The 15179-nt window shown below is 41.9% G+C and overlaps 1 protein-coding gene across 1 annotated transcript in view; it reads right to left on the reverse strand.

Moving 5' to 3' along the window:
• THSD1 (thrombospondin type 1 domain containing 1) overlaps nt 1-13929 on the reverse strand; it is a 35009-nt gene extending 21080 nt beyond the window's left edge. The window contains exons 1-3 of the mRNA XM_064173702.1: nt 13727-13929; nt 6636-6776; nt 878-1843 (exon numbers count right to left, since the gene is read on the reverse strand). Coding sequence (XP_064029772.1) covers nt 878-1843; nt 6636-6693 — 1024 coding nt within the window. The 5' untranslated portion in view covers nt 6694-6776; nt 13727-13929. The remainder of the gene's footprint in view (nt 1-877; nt 1844-6635; nt 6777-13726) is intronic.
• Nucleotides 13930-15179: the final 1250 nt, after the last annotated feature.

Consider the following 15179-nt stretch of genomic DNA (forward strand, 5'->3'; position numbering starts at 1 on the left):
GCCTGGCCTGGATACAGTAAGAGTCCAACGCTCCAAAGGCCTGCTTCACCCATTAACGTCTTTTGTGCAAACCTTAACGACCCTTAACTACTCTTCTATGGCATCAGAAGAGAGCGAGAGCACAGGCCGCGGGACCAAGTCAGCCTGACCGTGAGTTATTTTGGCTCAGCTTTACTATTACATGGGAAACGCTATTAACTAATAGCTAAAGCCTTTTCCAACTTCTGACTCCCAAAATAGTCAGATTACCTATGGCATCCTGTAGATCTTCTCAAAGGAACTGAATCTGGTAATTAAAACTAAATTAATTTCTGTATATAGTTTTGGGGGAGGGTTTTTGGGAAAATAAAATAACTCTATTTTTTTATAAAATTCCTGACTCACTCACATTAATTCCCTGCCTCCACAACACCTATGAATCACCTTTGTGAGATACTGGTCTCTCTTGACTAAAAAGCTACACAATGGCTTTGGCTTTTAGACACTTAGATGCAGGTAGGACCAATCTTCTCTTTAAGTGTCTCCAGTGGGCCAGATCTACTGGAATAGCTTCCTATCTCACTGAGAAACTCAAGTTTCAGTTTCACCCAGACTAGACAGATATATCATTCAGGATGCCCAGAATGGTTTTACTTGGCATTAAGTTTTAAGCTACCATGGTGTCATTTGTTAACAAACATCTGTGTACGCCTCTACTTAACAGTCTACACCAGTTTGTACCCATCCGCATATGACAATATAACTATTTTGTCTGGTGTAAGAGAACTAAAAAGATGCTACTCAGTACAGGTTATCACACTTCAACCTATTTACTATTACCCAAGTTGGCTGGAAAGAGTGCTGATAGTGGTTAAGAGAAGACAGCATCAGTACAAACCCATATTCCTTTGGATCATCACACACTCCTTAACTCTTGTTGGGAAAAAGCTTCGGTTTGAGAAATTAAGGAGGTCAAAGCAGTATTTGTTCTTCCCCACATCAAACAAACTGCAGTTAAATTCTGTCCTGTTGTCTCCTGGGTGAAGAGTGTCTTCATACAGCCAAGTTGTTCTTTGACTAGAATGCTTGAGAGCCTCTTTATAGACAACAATTTTTCCACTGATAGAAGTGCATGGTGGAGAAACTACAAAAACCTGAACCAATGTTTTGCATGTAGATTCTGGTAGCACGACCAGCCTATATCCAAATTTGTGGAGGAGATCTATGGGTCCCATAGATGCAATAATGGACTGTGTCTCTAATGATTTCAGTATCACAGTGATGTAAGTTTCTTGACCAACAGGTGGGCAATCAAATTCTACCCACTGGAACCTAGACAGCAGGATTCCTTTTCTAGTTCTAATGCCCAGAGTCTCATCAGAGCTTACTCTTCCAAATTCATAAAGGGTGCTGGTGAATATCACGTCCAGTGAAGCCACTGTCTCATTCATGGCACATAGCTGCTCATTTGTAAAAAGTCCAACCTGAAGGGAGCTTCCAAGAACTTCTGAACTCTTGTTCAAATCAATGCGAAATACAGGCCATTCCACATGAAGGCTAGAAATGCTTCTTCTGCTCCACTGGGCAGTGCTGCTGTCATCACTGGGAGAGACCATTTTGAACAAAAAGTCCCCAGCACTCTTGAAATGGAAACACTCAAACTCTACCCTCCCTTGGGAGTGATTTGCTGGAAGCTGTTTTCTGGCAATTATCTTGTTGGTGCTGGCATCCAGCAATAGCATGGACAGATATTCTGCTGTCACATTACCACCTCTGTAGTACTGATATTCCACAGTTACTGTGTCATTGCTGAAGGCTACATGACCTGGGTGCTTCAACAGGAGATACTCCATCTCGCCAAGAACTGAAATTAGAGCAGCATCACATCAGTATTAAGAATCAGAGACAACTAATTACTTATCTACTCTATAGAAGAACACAAAGATTTATGAAGAAGGTATTTAAAAAGCAGCTCTCAAACTTTTAAAGTGTATCAGTTCACAAAAAAAAAAATCAAAACAATCTTAGCTGTAGCAATTAAAGCTCATCACCTCTCCTTTGTGCAGGAATGTGGTTTGGGAGCAGTTCAAAGTTCACTGCAGTAACATGTTCAGGAAGGTTCATTTACAGATTCTTAAAGTCCACTTACTTCAGCTGCATTTTAACCAAAACAAGCCAATCAAACAAACAAAAACCCAAACCAAACAAACAAACAAAACCCCACCAAAACCCAAAACCAATCAACCAAAAAGGGACAGTAATTCCTTAATACAGATGCATGGAAAAATGTCCCCCAAATTAAATAAAATAGGAAGTTCTGCATTATGTTTTTTGAAGCCTCTTCTCTTGTTTTGTCCTATGAATCTTTCATTTTACTAATTTACATCGCAGAGACATTTGAGTGAAAGAGCTGAAAATAAGAGTGATGGTGACTGCAGCACTTTTATTGTCTCAGATATGGTGTAACATGTCTAAATGACATCATTACAAATGACAGAGTCTTTTAAACACACTTCTTGCATGATCATGTTCATACAAGTTGCCAAATTATCCTGAGACATGCTGTAACTAGTGGGGATAGATGATATCTAAAGCAATGAATTAGGAAGATCACATTTCTACTCTCAGCTCAGCTAGCCTTTCTGTGTTGCCTGAAATGTAAGGATTTCAGACATAGAAAGTTTATCTGAAAAACAAGAACTACTTCCCTCTATCCCAGAAACAGAATGTGCTGTAAGACATCTTTATTTAATTAATTGTCTGGGCAGGGGCTTGGATGGCAGGTGATACAGAATTTTAAAACTCCAGTTAAAGCAATCCCTTCATAAGCAGTACTGACTAACAATACTTTGACTTTTTAAATCTGTTAGACATGTCTTAAGATTACCTCAAAGAAAGCTTTGCTGGAAAAACACTGGAACTGCCAAGGCAAGCACTCAGCAGTCAGGAGCAGCAGGACTCATCTCACATTAATATTAGACACCTACCACCCTAAGCTTCAACTTCAGTCAGTCACCTTGGATTCATTTTCTTGTAGGCAGGGAAAATTTTCAGGAAGAAATTAATCTGACCAGCTATAGCAATTTACAATCAGAGTGAGGTACAGTATTCACAAGAATGGTCTAAAATTGTCCTTAAAATAACCACCTCCAATCACATCCATAAAGTCTGAATGAAAGTGTCACACAGAGCCTTACAGGTGTAAATCACACATATAGTCTTACATATATGTACTATAATCGAGCTTTTCATTTGCATTTCCACAAGATGCTGCTTCTTTTCGCAGATACATGGTGCTCATTATCAGAGAGCTCTTTTGTTCTCATTCTTCCATGGGTGGTCCCACGCATTATTGACTGCACACCATCCAAAATCCATCCTGATAACAGAATTATTCATTTCCCCCATGGACTCTTCTATTGTGCTCTTATAGTTCATTTATGCATTAGAAATATTCCTGAAAGATGAGAGGAGGTCACTGTTCTTGTTTAGTGTGTTGGGAATCAAGGCACAGCCACAAAGGTGAAAACTGTCAAGTATCAGCTGATTGCAGGTGTCCTAAGAAACCCAAGATCTGATTTGAAATGTAATGGTCCTTCAGGCATCCAAAGCAGGATCTCATTGATCCAATCTGTGGTGAGCACACAGCATCCCAACAAACTTAATCTCAACTTGGACACTCAGAGAATAGGAATCAGACCCTGAATGCACTAAGTGCCTCATCCAGTCTTTCCTTGAACACCTCCAAGGGCAGTGACTCCACCACCTCCCTGGGCAGCCCACTCCAATGGTAAATCACTCTCTCTTTGAATAACTTCCTCCTAACATCCAGCCTATACATCCCACACACATCCCAGGCCACTGTCAGCATTCAAACAAACATGAAGTTCCCACTGGCATGTTAAAAGTTTTCCAGTGAAATGGTTGCAAGTTGCTGAGGCTTTGTTTCTTTGAACATGGACAAAATTACACATTTCACTACAAAGGAACGGACTAGCTTCAACTTAGCTGAAATACTGTAGGGTAAAAAGAAACCAGACCATGGCAAAAATCCAGAAGGAAAAACTTCAACTTCAAGATTTAAACTTACAGCAAAATATTAAAGTTACATTAATGAAAAGCACTGACATTTGTACCTACTGTTCTACTGCTCTTGCTCTCTTTTATGACTGCCCTGACTCTCTTGCACTCATTTTTACTTGGAATGGCTCAGATAAGAAGATGCAACACCACTGTGGATGTGTGTGTAAGGATTGGAGAGAGGCCAAGGGAGATCTATGTAGCTCACATCAATCTCGGATCACTGGGGAAGGGAGGAAAGTGAGCATTACTGAAGGATGCAGTTACAGCACTACACAACTCTGGCTGGCACACTCCAGTTCACAGCATCCTTTCCCCCATCTTTGGTTAATAACACAGGAACTTTGTACACATGTACCACCAATTCAGCGTTTTTTTCACAATACTCAAAAAGGCACCAGTTAGAAGCAGCCAGCTTCCACAAGTTTCTTCAGCTGCCCTCCAGTCTACTGTGCATGCATGACCATGACACATATCAAAACTTGGTCCCACTTGTTTGGACAGACAGACAGAGGCAAGTTGCAGTGCATTTGTATATTTTCAGTTGTTATTGCAATGGTCTCCCACTGAATGGAGCCTGAATGTTGTGCCAACAATCTGTCAGAGGAGTCTTTGTAAGAACTCACTCTATGAAAGATCAAAAGGAAAAATCTTGTTTTCACTGAAGAGTGAGAAGAATTATTTGTGGGTGCTGTTCTGATATTAATTTATTTTTGATGGTGTTTAAGCCACATTAGGTTTTGCTGTGGGGTCATTAGCCACCAGGAGCAAAGAGTTAAGAGCAAGCATATTAAAAAAACTGATAAGAAATTAAAATATTGGTTTGCTCTATGTTAGGGCTATTTTTAGCATTACAGTAATTTTTCCAGAGCACATTGGATCATTAGAAAATAGTCAGAAACAGAGAAGTATGTGAGTGAAACAATTATCTAAAAATCATGTGCCCCTGTGATACACAAAGATGTGTACATGCAGAACTGTTTGGAAAACATTTTCTGAAATATGAATTATCCTTTAACTGAAAACAAGGCACCTAAAGTTTGCAGCAGAGTTTTATCTCTTTAACTGCACCTTGTAATTACTTACTGTGCCATGCTCTATAAAGTTCAGGAATAATAGCTTTTACCTCTGAGTCAACTAGTTGTGAATGTCTAAAGGACTGGCACACTAAGAACCAGTGGATACTACAATCGCCCACGTCACTTATTAGGTTAAGTGAACTTCATACTTGTCTTCATTGCATTCTGCACTCAATGGAGTAGTCCTAACTTGGCTAGCTAACTTTGTCTTATTTAAAGAAGAAATTATACTAAAAGCCACAGGCAAGTGTCTCCACTTCTGCTCGAATCAGGTTCATTTAAAAGAAGGAAATTCTATATTCTTTACACCTTCCAGTGATCCCTTGATCTAGAGCAGAGGCAGAGCAAGCACAAAGGCACAAGTAACAGTACATTTATTATTCAGTCATTAACTATGAACAGATTTTTTTCACTCATACACGGACAGTAAATGGCATACGGTTTTGGTCTGTTTATCTCTTTCATAAGGCATCTTCGGCTGTTTGATGTGTGAATGATCTGCTACCAGAGCTCATTACGTAAGCAGGGACTATACAACCCCTTTTCCACTTTTTTCCTTGCTACAGACATTTCAGCAGTGTATGACTTAATCCTTCAGCATAGTTTGGCAACATGCTACAGCTGACAGAACAATGCTTGCTTTTAACTTAAGAATGAATTTTTTTTTTTAATTATGTATTATTTAGGAACTAAGAGCCCCATTTTCAAAATGTAGAATTCACAGCACAGTAAGAAATTAATACCCCTTGCACATCTACTCTCTATTTACTTGAAGACATCTTACAGTTATCTAACTCAAACTTGAGATGTCTAACCTCCCTTCTGGGCAGCTGATGATGAGAAGGAAGTGCTTTTTCATTCCACGCATCTCAGACTGCAGATGCGTTGGAGCTGCCTAATTTTACACGACTAAAATGGAATGAATATGAATTTCACCCTTTGGCTTCTTACATGGTCAGAGGGAAGGACATTGCTGTTCTCAAAAATTCTCTAAATCCATCAGATAGAGGCTTACTCAATGGGAATTTGCCTGTACTGTAGATGCATTTCAGCCAACCACCACAAGTTCCTTTTATAGTTAATGAAGCAAGCAGTTGTGTGGCAGAGTTCTACCCATTCTGGTAAGAATAGCTAAGCTAGGTCTTCCTTCAGCGAAGTTCATTAAATATTATTAAATGAGTGTTACAAGGGAGCAGAGTCAAAGTTACTGCTTCTAACACAGCCAGTTCGATACCCACAGGAATCTGCTCATTTATCTTGTTTATTTTTGTGAGTAAAATTACAGCAGGAAAGGCTTCTGCCACTCTGATCCAAAAGGCCAGTTTCTGCAAGCTGCATTTTTCACCTAAATATTGTGTAAGATATAGAATATAATCTGTACCTACCAGTGTCAGCTTCTGTGGCATCTGATTTCAAGAGATCACCTGGAAAGAGCAACATGCCAAACCACTTTGTGAATATACATTTCAGTGTTCCCTAGAGAGCTCTAATACTCACCGTAGTCACAGAGCACCACTAACAATAGATTGGAAAAATCTTTCAACATCTGTTTCATTCTGACCAGTGAGATCCTGGGTCCTTTTACTCCTCATGTCCTTATTCAGCTCCAAAGTGCAGACACTTTTTTTCCAAGAACACCTGAAAGTAAAAAAAATGACAGCTTGTTGCCTTCACTTCATAAAATACATAAAATCCCATCTATAAGTAAAAAAACCCAGAACACTATTAATCAACACTTCTCCCATTTACTTAACAACTACTAATACTGTATCAATGAATCTGAGTAATCATGACTACAATTCACCACACAAAAAAAATCCTTCCTGAAAAATCAGCTTCTGAGGCAGAACAACAAAGACAACAATTTATCCTTTGCACTGAAGGAACTGCTGTTCTTCATGTCTCATATTAAGATCAAGACTTAGGGCAGGTAATAAGTATTTTGTACAAAATGTAACTGACCTCAGCACATAACAGTATTAGAGATTTATTGCTGCTGCACAACTCACAGATTCATAGGATGATTTAAGTTGGAAGGGACATTAAACATCATCTGGCAGTGGCAGGGACACCTGCCACTAGACTGTTTCTCATACAACCTGGCTTGAATACCTCCAGGGAGAGGACATCCACAACCTCCCTGGGCAACCTGTTCCAATGACAAAACAATTCTTATCACTTACTATCAGTTGCTTCCAAGCATGAAAAAGACTCAGCAAAGAACTACCATTTTGGTCCTCAAACTGTTCTGTTATTCACGTTCAGTGATAAATTGAGTTACCTTATTAGATTTATAAGAGATCTATAAACGCCTTTTATGTCATTCAGAATGATCAGATAGAGAAAGTACTAACTTTCTCCTTTTCCTCCATAATTTTTGAGGTTTACATTCTCTGTAGCCTTGGTTAAACCAACAAAATTCAAGAGTTTCTTCTGGTAAGTTTCACAATTTTGTCCTCACATGCTTTAAAGTAATCTTCCTGAGTTTTTTAACAATCACATAAAACAGGTTGGGAGAACAATGACAGCAGCAAAATCAGCAGTTTGCTTCAGGAACAGAAGTAGGGAAGAATCTAAAAAGAGAAAATCTAGCTCAAAAAGCAAAAAGGAACCATTTTCAAAACATAAGAATTGTTCTTTTGTATTGCACAGGAGTGCCAGCAAGCCAGTCTTATCGTGCTCACCATCACGCAAGCATGCAAAAAAATCTAAATCTATGAGAGAAAACTAACACTGGAGGAGGCAGAATTTAGGAGTGAACAAAACTGCAGAGCATAAAGGGAAAACATAGGAACCAGGTATGGCAAAGATCAGTTATGACTTTAGTAACCACAAATGAGATATTTCAACAATTACATTGCTAAACTTGTTGAACTAAGAGACAGCAGACATGTTTTTTGAAAGCTTTTTAAACTGTTCTCTGTGCCAAGTGGCTGGAGAGAATAACTTCTAAGAAAAGACTAACAGCATGGCTCTGCTCAGCAAAAGTCCATTTCAATAATAGCTGTACATGTCTGAAGGGAATAATCATCATCTGGCTCATGAACTTGACAAGGATCCAGAAAAAATTAGATAGGGACAGTGATAGCACCACCACCCACAATTTCACTTGATATGCTGTAAATTACAGGAAGACAAACCTCATGCCTGAAGTCAGGGGCGGGCTGCTAGGAAAGGGCAGTGGAGCGCCAGCCTGCCTCCCACAGCAGCTCTGTAACTGTCCCCGCTACTGGCAGCAGGCACAGCATCACATCAAGGACATCGTTCCTTTCCTATGTCATTGCTGATCGTTAGTAAAAACAAAGAACCAAAGTGGTCCAAGGAAGAAAAAGCAGGCTTTGTTTAAAAACCAAGTAATTGCAATAGATGCCTTGACTTCTAGTGTTGTCAGAAGTAGCACAGCATTCCTGTAAACGGCTCTGAAATAAAGAGGTTTAAAAGCGTTTTCTGGGCCACAACCATGATTGTGTTCAATGATTTCACAAGTCTTTTCTGTTTCTAGATTTCCTAGCTGTGTATTTTTTAAATGGATTTTACAAATACTTCTTTCAGAGAGTCACACACTGACAGGTGAATTCAAATAATCCTAATCTCAGTCTAATGAGCAACACACTGCAGAGGAAATGAAGCTATGGAAGTGAAAATAAATCCTTGAGAAGAAAGAAAAAAGCCTGTGCAGGAGAGGACTCTCCAGACAGTTGCCTTATATCTGAATTTGCACATCAGCCCTACTGAGGGAAAGGCAGCGTGGATCATGAATCAAGGAGTCAGCAAGAGGCACAGGAGACCTGATTTATGCTCCTGTTCCTGCCATGGCCAAGCATACAGTGCCAGCAAGCTGCAGCATTAATTTGCTCCTCTCCTTCCCAGTCTGTCTCTTCTGCTTTGTATTTATAGCATAGACTTTTCAGGACAAAGACTCTTTCTAACCAAGCCTGCTGACAGAGCCCAGTGCCAGGGCCCTTGGGTGTTTCAGTAATGCTCTCACCCTTCCCTCCGTGTTATCTTGGCTAGCTTAGGAAAGGACTCCAGGGTGCAGTGAGGGCAACACCCAGGCTATAACTGGAGTATTTGAAATAGTACCAAGACTAACTTTCTGTTAATGACATAGGTACCTCTGGAAGCCTAGCCCGGGGCTACTTCACCCTCTACAAGTCTCTGCCATCGCTGCACCACAGTGGGAGCCCTCCCACCTCACACACAGCTGCTTCAGACTGCCAGCTACAACATAGCCCTAGCTTTGAGCAAAGCTCTGGTCTAAGTGCCTCCATGAAGACCCCCTGAGTTTTTGCATCTTTGCTAGATCAGTTCTAATAGCAGCTTTGAATACTAGAATTGCTGGTGTAGTATTGCCCCTCTTCATCTCCCCTCTTTCCTCACAGGTTTCTTCCTCTCTCTTCAGTTTTCCCTCCTTTCTCGCCATTCCAGTTTTGCACAGTTCTTATGCTGACCTCTAAGCTTGGTTCAGACTTCCCTCTCCTCTCAGTCTTCTGCAAGCCAATTTCTTCCCAGATTTCTTTTCATTTTTGGGTCTTCTTCAAAGCTCTTCACCTTTTTGCCTCCTGTCCCCCATTCTATTACTTTTCCACGTTTCATACTAAAAAAAAAATTTGCTCATCAAGGCAGACAGTACATCTTAAATGGTTTCTGCTCTACTCAGATCTTCTACCTCAAGTTCATTAGCTTAATGAGATGAAAAAAATGACTGAACAAAGCAAGCTATGAGACTTTGAATAATTGGCTTTTTTTAATTTATTGCTGTCGTGGACAAGCATGGACTAAGGCTCTATTTTGTGAGACACAGCAGAAGCACAGCAACATAAAAAGATGCTTTCTTCTTCCAAGAGATAGTGTAATGGGCTGACTGCAAGTGGAAGACTTCCTCTCCAAAGGGAATTGGAAATGACAGATGAGGAGGGGGTAAACCATAAAGTGCTTTGGAAATGAAGACCAAGAGGCTTTGTGTGTAATGCAAATGACAAGAAAACTACAAGTTCCTGTTCTGCAGCATATTTCCTATGCGATCTTGGTCACATCACCCAGTTTTCCCATGTCATGGCTTTCCACTGGAAAGAGCACCTCACTACCTGGTATGGGTATTACAAGAATAAATCCACCGTGAACTGATAGTCACCACAGTGCCAGGAACCATGTGAGAACCAAACATTTAATGTACAACCTTATGCACAAATTTTTACCTTTTCTTTTCCAAATACAGAAGTTACAGAGTAAGTGATATTTACTTGCCATTTGAGACATGCACATTCATCTAATCAAATAATGTAACTATTTCCCTACATCATTAAAATCAAAGTATTTTGTGATCATTTTGGTGTATAAACAAAAAAAAAAAATCCCCACCAAATCCAAAATAAGATGTACATGGTTAACCATCCAGGGGGAATAACCTTGAACCTGACCCTAGGTGGCCTTGACTCCTCCCCAGGGGTGGGTCTGAACACCACCAGGTGATGGTTAGCTCACTCCCCCTTCCTGTCTAAAGATCCATAAAAGCAGGGGGACTTCTGTTTCACTCTCTCTGCCCTCCCTGCCTCCCTGCTTAGCAGCATCACCATCCTATTCCTGGTTCTCTTTCTTCTACCACGTGGCCATCACCCACGAGGTGGACAAAGCCATTACCATCAAAATCGGGTTGTATTTATACATTTTGTATTTGTTTTCCCATCCCTATACCTTTGTAACTTCCCTACCTCAGATACCTTTTAAAATTTATTGTTAAACTTTTTAACTTCCAAATTGAGTGAGAATTATTTATTTGGGTGTGCTTACCTTTTCTTTTCTCTAATTCCTTTCTTTTGGAAAAGAAGGGGGAAGAGGGAAGGGCACTCTATAAATTGTTATTTAGTTCTATCAAATTTATTTGAGTCTCTGGGAATTTAAATTAGAACAGAGACATAAGAGATCACAAACCAAGTGGATTTACAGCTTTTTGCAGCAGTATCCATGGCCACAAAGCAGACATGACATTTTACAAATGAGCTAACTCTTCTGTCTAAATTCTGTCACCTGCTGATTTAGCGCAGCTAACCAGTTATCAGCTTCATCAGATGTAACAACATAGCATTTAGCAGTTACTCCCTCTTCATAAAGGAGATGAGAAGCAAATGAGCCCTGCAGATAAGAAAGGGCCATGAGGAATGAATCAGCTGCTCCATGACCAAATACTGAGTTTAATGAGTACACAGACTGATGACACTCAAAACCTCTGTGCTCTGGAGCCTCATTCGCGCAAAGAAGAGTGCCACTGATGGATCCCATTTCATCCATGGACCCTTAGTTCTCCTCCTCTTTGCAAATCTCCTGAAAGAACGAGGACCTGTCCTGCCCTCGCTTCACTCTCCTTCAGGAATTGGGAAGAAGCTTGTCCTCACTCATATCTCCTCCATGCCTAGCCCTGTGCTCTCCTTGTCTTCAAGTGACAATGGACCCAGCTATGGCCCAGGACCCCCCTCAGAACCTAAAGCACACATGACAGCAAGGCAGGAAGAGCCAAGGGAAGGAGTCAGGTTGAGGACTGATACTCTCAGAGCCAGCCTGCCTCCTCCCACCCCACCAGTGGTACGAGCAGCTGCACCTCCCCCAGCCATGCTAATGAACACAGCAACCAGCCAGGGTTTTGGAGTGACGCTGTCAGAAAAGTAACAGCATTTATTGGAATTTAAAGTGAGAAAAATGTTGCCAGTATGTGGGGAAAGGGGAGGAATCAAAGATGAAAAACAATTTCCTTAATAGATGCCCATTAATACATAGTCTTGAGTCACATTTGCAACCTGAAGTTTGCATAATTCTGGTTAACAGTAAAATAGGCTAGAGATAGAAAAACCTTGAAAGCCCCTAAATCCTCCCCACATTTTGCTTGGAGGATACCAAACAGCAAAAAAAAAAAAAGCTTATCTGCAACATTTCTGCAAATTCAAGATATTTTATCTGTATGGCAGAAAAGAGATTAATTATTTTCAACCAGCATTTGCTTATTGCAGTGGGATTAGGCAGCTCTTGAAGTGTTACCACCTGCTGGGAATTTCAGAACATCCCGTATAATCCTTCCTGCTTCAACATTAAAGGAGAAGCACCTCAGGTGTGCATCACAGTTTATCAAAATCTAATCACTGCTGACCAGTCAGAGTGGTTGGGGCCAAAAATATGCCACTTCTTGGACGATATGGAGTTTAGTAAGAAAAGTGTGTGTATGATGTCTGCCACAGCAGGGGGCTAGAGCTGACATCCTCAAAGGCGTCTTTCACTCTTATGTACACATCAGAGACTTTTACATTGTCAGATAATGGCTTTATTAAAATTATGCATCTAAATTCACTAGGCTGAAACCAACAGCACCAGATTCTGTGTGAAAGAAAAAAAACAATAATTAGCTGGTAAAGCCTATTTTCACCAATATTTGGCTTCTGATCTCACAAAATTCTGTAATTTCTCAACTCCTTTTGATATTAACTCAGCAATTCAAGAGCTAGCTAGCCAGTGATAGCCATCCTTTGAAATCTAAGGGCTACAGCACATTGACTATATGGGTGAGATTTACTCTGGAAAACATACAGTGAAGATAACTTTATTGAGCATAAGGAGATTTGGGAAGGTGTCAAGGCAATAATAAATAATGAACGTAAAGAATTAACTACATTAGATCATTTCTTATAGCATAAGAGATGGAATGCAGTCAATCAGTCTTTCCTTTCCCCTCTAGATTTATACATATATATATATATATATGTACATACACACAAACATATATTGTTCACTCTTTCTGGAACACTTCTTTTAGTTGAGTTTATCTTAAAGATCATACTACAGAGAATATATATATATATATATATATATATATATATATATATATATAGATATAGATATATAGATATATATATATATATATACAAAACAGCTGAAATAATCATAAATATATTTGAGAAGCAGATCTGAAATGCCATGAAGCATCAGTATTAAAATGAGACTTGGGAAGCTGCCTCCAGTGCTTTACACTGATTTTGTCACATAACTATACAGTTCCACTTTGTATAGCGACTCCTATAAAGCAGAAATCACTAAACATACTGAAAAGAGCTAAAACTAATCCCACCTATCATAATCTCGGAGTGACAAAAACGTAACAACTACTTTCCAGCGTCGGTGCTACCTGCACTTCGGGAGTGCTAGAACACCAGGGCTCCCAGGCGGGACGGTCCGAGACTCAAGGGGAGACGCGATCGGAAACCTAAAGTCACACCCCTATGTTTTAAAATCGCACGTAACACCGCGGCAGACGCTGCACAGTTCTGTCAGCACCCCTCGTAAGCGACCTACGAGCTCTCTCCAGTCTGTGCGGCTGGACGCCACTCTACCCGCTCCCAGTCCAGGACTCCCTCACGGGCCGAACCTGTCGTCACCCGCGGCAAGGCAACAGAGCCGCGGGGTAACCCGTTCGCATCCCGCGGACGTCGCCTCAGCGAGACTCGGGATCGCACGGCCTCCGCCCCCGCCCCGCTGCCTAAAGAATCTTTGGCCGGGTCGCGGGGCAAGGGGACTACGGTTTCCCCCTCTGCCCGCCCGGCGCTCACCTCTATGCCGCTCCCCGCAGCTCTGCGCGAGCGGAGCGGCCGGCGTCGCCAGCGGGACAGGGACGCAGAGACAGGGCTGAAGCGTGATTCTTTCCATGGACGAAAAGCCAGGGGGACAGGAACGTAGGGATGGGGCTGAAGCGTGATCCTTCCCGTTGAGGAAACGCCGGCAGAGCCCTCCTTCGGTAGCGTGCACACTCACCTCTGGCAGCGCAGGCAGCACCTAGGCGGGAGGAGGGTTAAATGGCGGCGCGGCACTCAGAGCGGCTGTCACCGGGGCGGCGGCGGCAGCAGGCGCCGTGCGAGGGGAGCCCGCGCCCCTGGCGGCGAGGCATTGCCCTGTCCGTCCCGGCCCGGCCCTGCCGGAACCGCGCCGCCCGCACACGCCCTCCCGCCCGCTGCCGGGGTGTGGCCGCCTCTGTGGGAGAGGGATCTCTGCGAGGACTTGAATGCCGCTGCCCGTCGAGGGAGGGACGCGTCAAGGTGCTTCGCTATTGGTGCTCTCGGCTCAGCCGCCCCGCTGGACAGTCGTGTTGAGGGTTTTGTCGTATCCCGTCCTTGGACAATTTTTTACACCGTGTTGGCGGGTTGTATCGCTCCAGGATGAATGGTCATGGAACTTACCTTCGGTCATGATGAAGCTGGCCAGCCTCAGTGTGAGTAGAAGCGCCACTCAGAAGGCAGGTCAGGCCTTCAAACCTGCACAAGCTCCAGTTTCTCCACAGATGCGTGGCTGGCTCCACTTCTTGCTACTCTTGGAAAGCTTCTTTCCTTTATGGTCAGTGTGGAGTTCTCACCATAAAATCAGCCTTCTCCTGATGGGCGTTGGTAAAAGCATTGGTCCATGCCTATGCTGGAGGCAGGTGTTGGTGTTGGTAGTTGTTTTGTGAAGAGAGCAGATGACGAGAGGCTGTTTTTCAGTCAACTTGTAGCAAAGATGAGCCATCAAACAATCTCACCAATGGCAAAGAGCAGCTCCATCTCCTCACCGTGCCCACCCGCAGGCAAAGGTCATGTATGCATGGGTATTTATTGTGCCAGTGTTTATGTGTAATACTCCAGGACTGTTATGACAGGATACAACTATCCTGAAAAGAGTCTTCTTTTAAAAAGAACTCTCCATCTGTTTTTATGCAACAGACTCATCCACTTCTTCAAAGTATGGTTAAATTTATTTCCCTGTCATGGAGTGTGTGTTTTTAAATACCAACTGGTGGATACCTGCTTGCCCACAATGGTACAAAAGGATTTCAAAGGGGCTCTTAAATCAGCTGGTGAGACATGTAATGAATCTTTCCCATTTTCAGCTACAATAAGCATAAGCATGACATAAAAACTCAAGAGGAAGTAATTATGCTGTCCAGCTTTTGGTTGGACAAAACTTTTGGTGCCCAAAATGAAAAATGAAACAAAACACTGCTCCTAATTAATTTCTGTCACATGTATGACCAAG

This window comes from Pogoniulus pusillus, chromosome 3 (genome assembly GCF_015220805.1).
Source record: "Pogoniulus pusillus isolate bPogPus1 chromosome 3, bPogPus1.pri, whole genome shotgun sequence".
Classification (NCBI taxonomy): domain Eukaryota; kingdom Metazoa; phylum Chordata; class Aves; order Piciformes; family Lybiidae; genus Pogoniulus; species Pogoniulus pusillus.